This window comes from Echinops telfairi, unplaced genomic scaffold (genome assembly GCF_000313985.2).
Source record: "Echinops telfairi isolate 266 unplaced genomic scaffold, ASM31398v2 ScPeMD7_2291;HRSCAF=2852, whole genome shotgun sequence".
NCBI classification, from domain to species: domain Eukaryota; kingdom Metazoa; phylum Chordata; class Mammalia; order Afrosoricida; family Tenrecidae; genus Echinops; species Echinops telfairi.
The window spans coordinates 14,915,570-14,918,698 of NW_022106189.1; the positions used below are offsets into that span (position 1 = coordinate 14,915,570).

At 46.0% G+C, this 3,129-nt stretch overlaps 1 protein-coding gene across 1 annotated transcript; it reads left to right on the top strand.

Annotated features, from left to right (window-relative positions):
• The first annotated feature begins 324 nt into the window (after window positions 1-324).
• Window positions 325-675, top strand: LOC101659834 (ATP synthase subunit g, mitochondrial-like). The gene has a single exon (XM_045293945.1). It carries the CDS (start codon window positions 355-357, stop codon window positions 658-660), a length of 306 nt encoding a protein of 101 aa, XP_045149880.1. The 5' UTR covers window positions 325-354; the 3' UTR covers window positions 661-675.
• Window positions 676-3,129: the final 2,454 nt, after the last annotated feature.

Consider the following 3,129-nt stretch of genomic DNA (forward strand, 5'->3'; position numbering starts at 1 on the left):
ATACAGATTCTCGAGCTGGAATCCCAGCCCTGCAACCTCGTGGCTCTATAAGTGTAAGCAGACGATTTCAACCCTCTGTGCCTCGGTTTCCACAAACGTGAAATGGACAGAATAACAGTAATAGCACCATAGGGTGTTGACGAATGCACCCACCATACCTGGCGTCGAGTAAGTCCTCAATCAATGGCACACTGCAAGGGGGCCCACCAGTCAAGCTTTGCACAAATTGTCTACTGAAACAAAACTTTGTTTGAACCGCCCAGTAGCTCTAAGGGACAAAGACCTGGTGATCTGCTCTCGTAAAAAAAAAAATCCCGAGGCCGTTTTGGGCCTCGGACTTTCTCTCCTAGAACCATGGCCCAGTTTCTCCGTAACTTGGTGGCGAAGGCCCCGGGGATGGTAAACGCTGCTGTGACTAAGCCTCGACTGGCCACATTTTGGCACGATGCCAGGGTGGAGCTGGTTCCTCCAACCCCTGCTGAGATCCCTGCAGCTATTCAGAGCCTGAAAAAAGTAGTCGATAGTGCTAAGACTGGTCGCTTCAAACAGCTCACAGTTAAGGAAGCTCTGCTGAATGGTTTAGTGGCCACTGAGGTGTGGATGTGGTTTTATATTGGCGAGATCATAGGAAAACGAGGCATCATTGGCTATGATGTTTGAAGACCAGTCCTTAACATCTGATTATGCTTGGTTTGCTATTTGAGTTTTCTTGGACCATGTGTGATCCGTCTACTCTAATAAAATAGATCACCTAAAAAAAATATCCCGAAAAAAAAAAAAGAAAATAAAAGATCCTGGAAACCCCATTATTCACTGTGTTATCCATAGTTTGTTATGTTCCATGGAGCCAAAGACCTTTGCATAGTCAATAAAATAAAAGCAAACATCCAAAAGGAAAAAGGAAGGAAGGAAGGGAAAAAACAAACAAACCCTAGAAGGCAGCTCTTTCTCCTCCATCACATGGGTTTACTATAAGACAGAACTGACTCCACAACAGCTAACAGCTACCAGGCATGGGATAGCTGCCAATATGTGCTCAGTATATGCTTTTATCTGAAACTGGGAAGGGACCGGAGGACTCGGTAACTACTTTGGCTGCTTTTCAGTGGCTCACACTTTCTGGCCCGATTGAATTCATTTTCACTGAATCTGGGGAGACTAAATCAAAGCAACCTATTTAAGCGATTCTTTTCCCAGGCCTCCAGAGAGATACTTCTGTCCAAAATGAAGTACATAATCCATTGAGGAACTTGTATGTATAATTCCACGCACAGGAGCCCCAAGAAATCACAGAACCAAAATCCCACCTGAGCAGATGCTGATTTTGAACTCTCCCAGGTGCCAGCGATCCCTGTACAGCCATGGCCTTCTCATGGAGGAGGAACCTCCTACAGCTAGGACATTGCTGCCTGCACAGCGGGTTTCCAGAGACTCTTTAGAGGAGAGGAAGGGAAGCCAAGGCATTTGGTTTCAAGCAGCAAGAAAGCCAACTGAAGTCAGCTCCAACAAGAGAGGAATCTAGTGGCTATCCTAGTGGGAGGGGCAAGGGCAAGTGGAACTCTGAACCTAGTCAATCCTGAAGCCTAAGCATGCCTTCCAAGGAGCCCTGGTAGTGCTGCAGCTAAGTGCTCAGTTACTAACCAACCATTCCTGAGGGAAAGGTATAGCAGACAGCTTCTTTCAAGGTTTACAGCCTTAGAAATTCTATGGGGGGTCATTCTGTTCCATCATCCAGGGTTGCTATGAATTGGATTCCATGGGATGGCAATGAGATTTTGGTGGTTTCGTAGCTTGAGATTTTTTTTTTACTATGTGGGAAGAGCAATTGAGAAGTTTGTCTCCCAGATTCCTACTTTCTTCTCTTCTCAGGTCCATAGATCTCACGGTAAGCTGGGCTTCTGTCGTGGTCACATAATCTCTTGTCAACTTGAGACTATTAAGAGTGAAGGGGTGGAGTGTAGCCTGTCAATCAGGTTGCAGCTCATTTGGAGGTGCTAAGGAGTTAAAAAGCTCACTGGAGGCAGGGACACACTCACTCCCTGAGAGACATTCCTACTGACAAGATGCATAGAGCTATGCTAGAGCCCTGGAGTGGAGGAGTCACATGGTGACCCCTGTCAGTGTTGAGATGTTTCCACTGCCACTGGATTCACAAGACTTTCCCCCCACCACTGGCCTGTGATCTTCCTGCATTCAGCGTCATTGTATGTCTGGCGTGAGTCTGAAGAGAAATTTATAGATTAGTATCGGGCATATGGGCTAATATCGGACTTATGGACTTGATCAGGCACACTGAGGATACCTCTTGAGAGTAAGACAGTGTGCCTGTCTTTCAGCAGTCTCACATAGATCTCATTTTATTGGCTGGGACTCAGTCATGTGTGCAGCCCGAAGCCATTCACTTTGGTTAGAAAGGAATTCTTATTTTGATTGGCCAGTTTTGGCTCACATGGCTCTTCCCATCATGTGGGTGGACCTTCAGAACGGAGATGATCTAGTTCAATCCCTGGATGAGGGCAGAGATGGTATTATCAAATGATGCGTGAAGGGGTGATGGCCCACCAACATGGAACATGAAGTGAAGGTCAGAGAAGGGAGGGAAGCAAGAGGGTGGAGCTAGAGGGTGAGGCTCTTACTTCAGGTCAAGACTTGATCATCTATCACCCTTTCAGAGGAGGATTGCTGGCCTCTAATGAGATGCAGATACCTCTGAAAGTCAGACAGTGATGCTCATAAATTTTCTTAATCTGGAAGGCTTTGGTTCTCAGCATGTAATGACAGTTATCTGAGGAGCTTTTTAAACATCTTGATGTCAGCACTTTACCTCCAGTGGTTTTGGTTTAATAGGGGGAGGGGACCGGGTCTGGGTACTTTTAAAAACTCCAGGAGAATCTCTTGGAAGCCCCATCATCAAAAACTACTGCCCTGGGGCATCTGCTTTTTTGCTCTTTAGTAAGTTTGCTCACAGAGGAGAAAGAACACATTTCTTTAAAAAAAACCAACTTCCAAGAGGCTGATACTGGTTATCCAAATGCATTTCTCCTGCCTCAGCAGGTTCTAAGGTTAAGTGAATTGAGCCAGACACATGGGGGAAATCGGGGGCTACTCTCTGGATGGAAAGAAAACATA

Bases quoted from the DNA above. Each gene is read 5' to 3' on its own strand.
- LOC101659834 (XM_045293945.1), top strand. From the start codon at position 355: ATGGCCCAGTTTCTCCGTAACTTGGTGGCGAAGGCCCCGGGGATGGTA.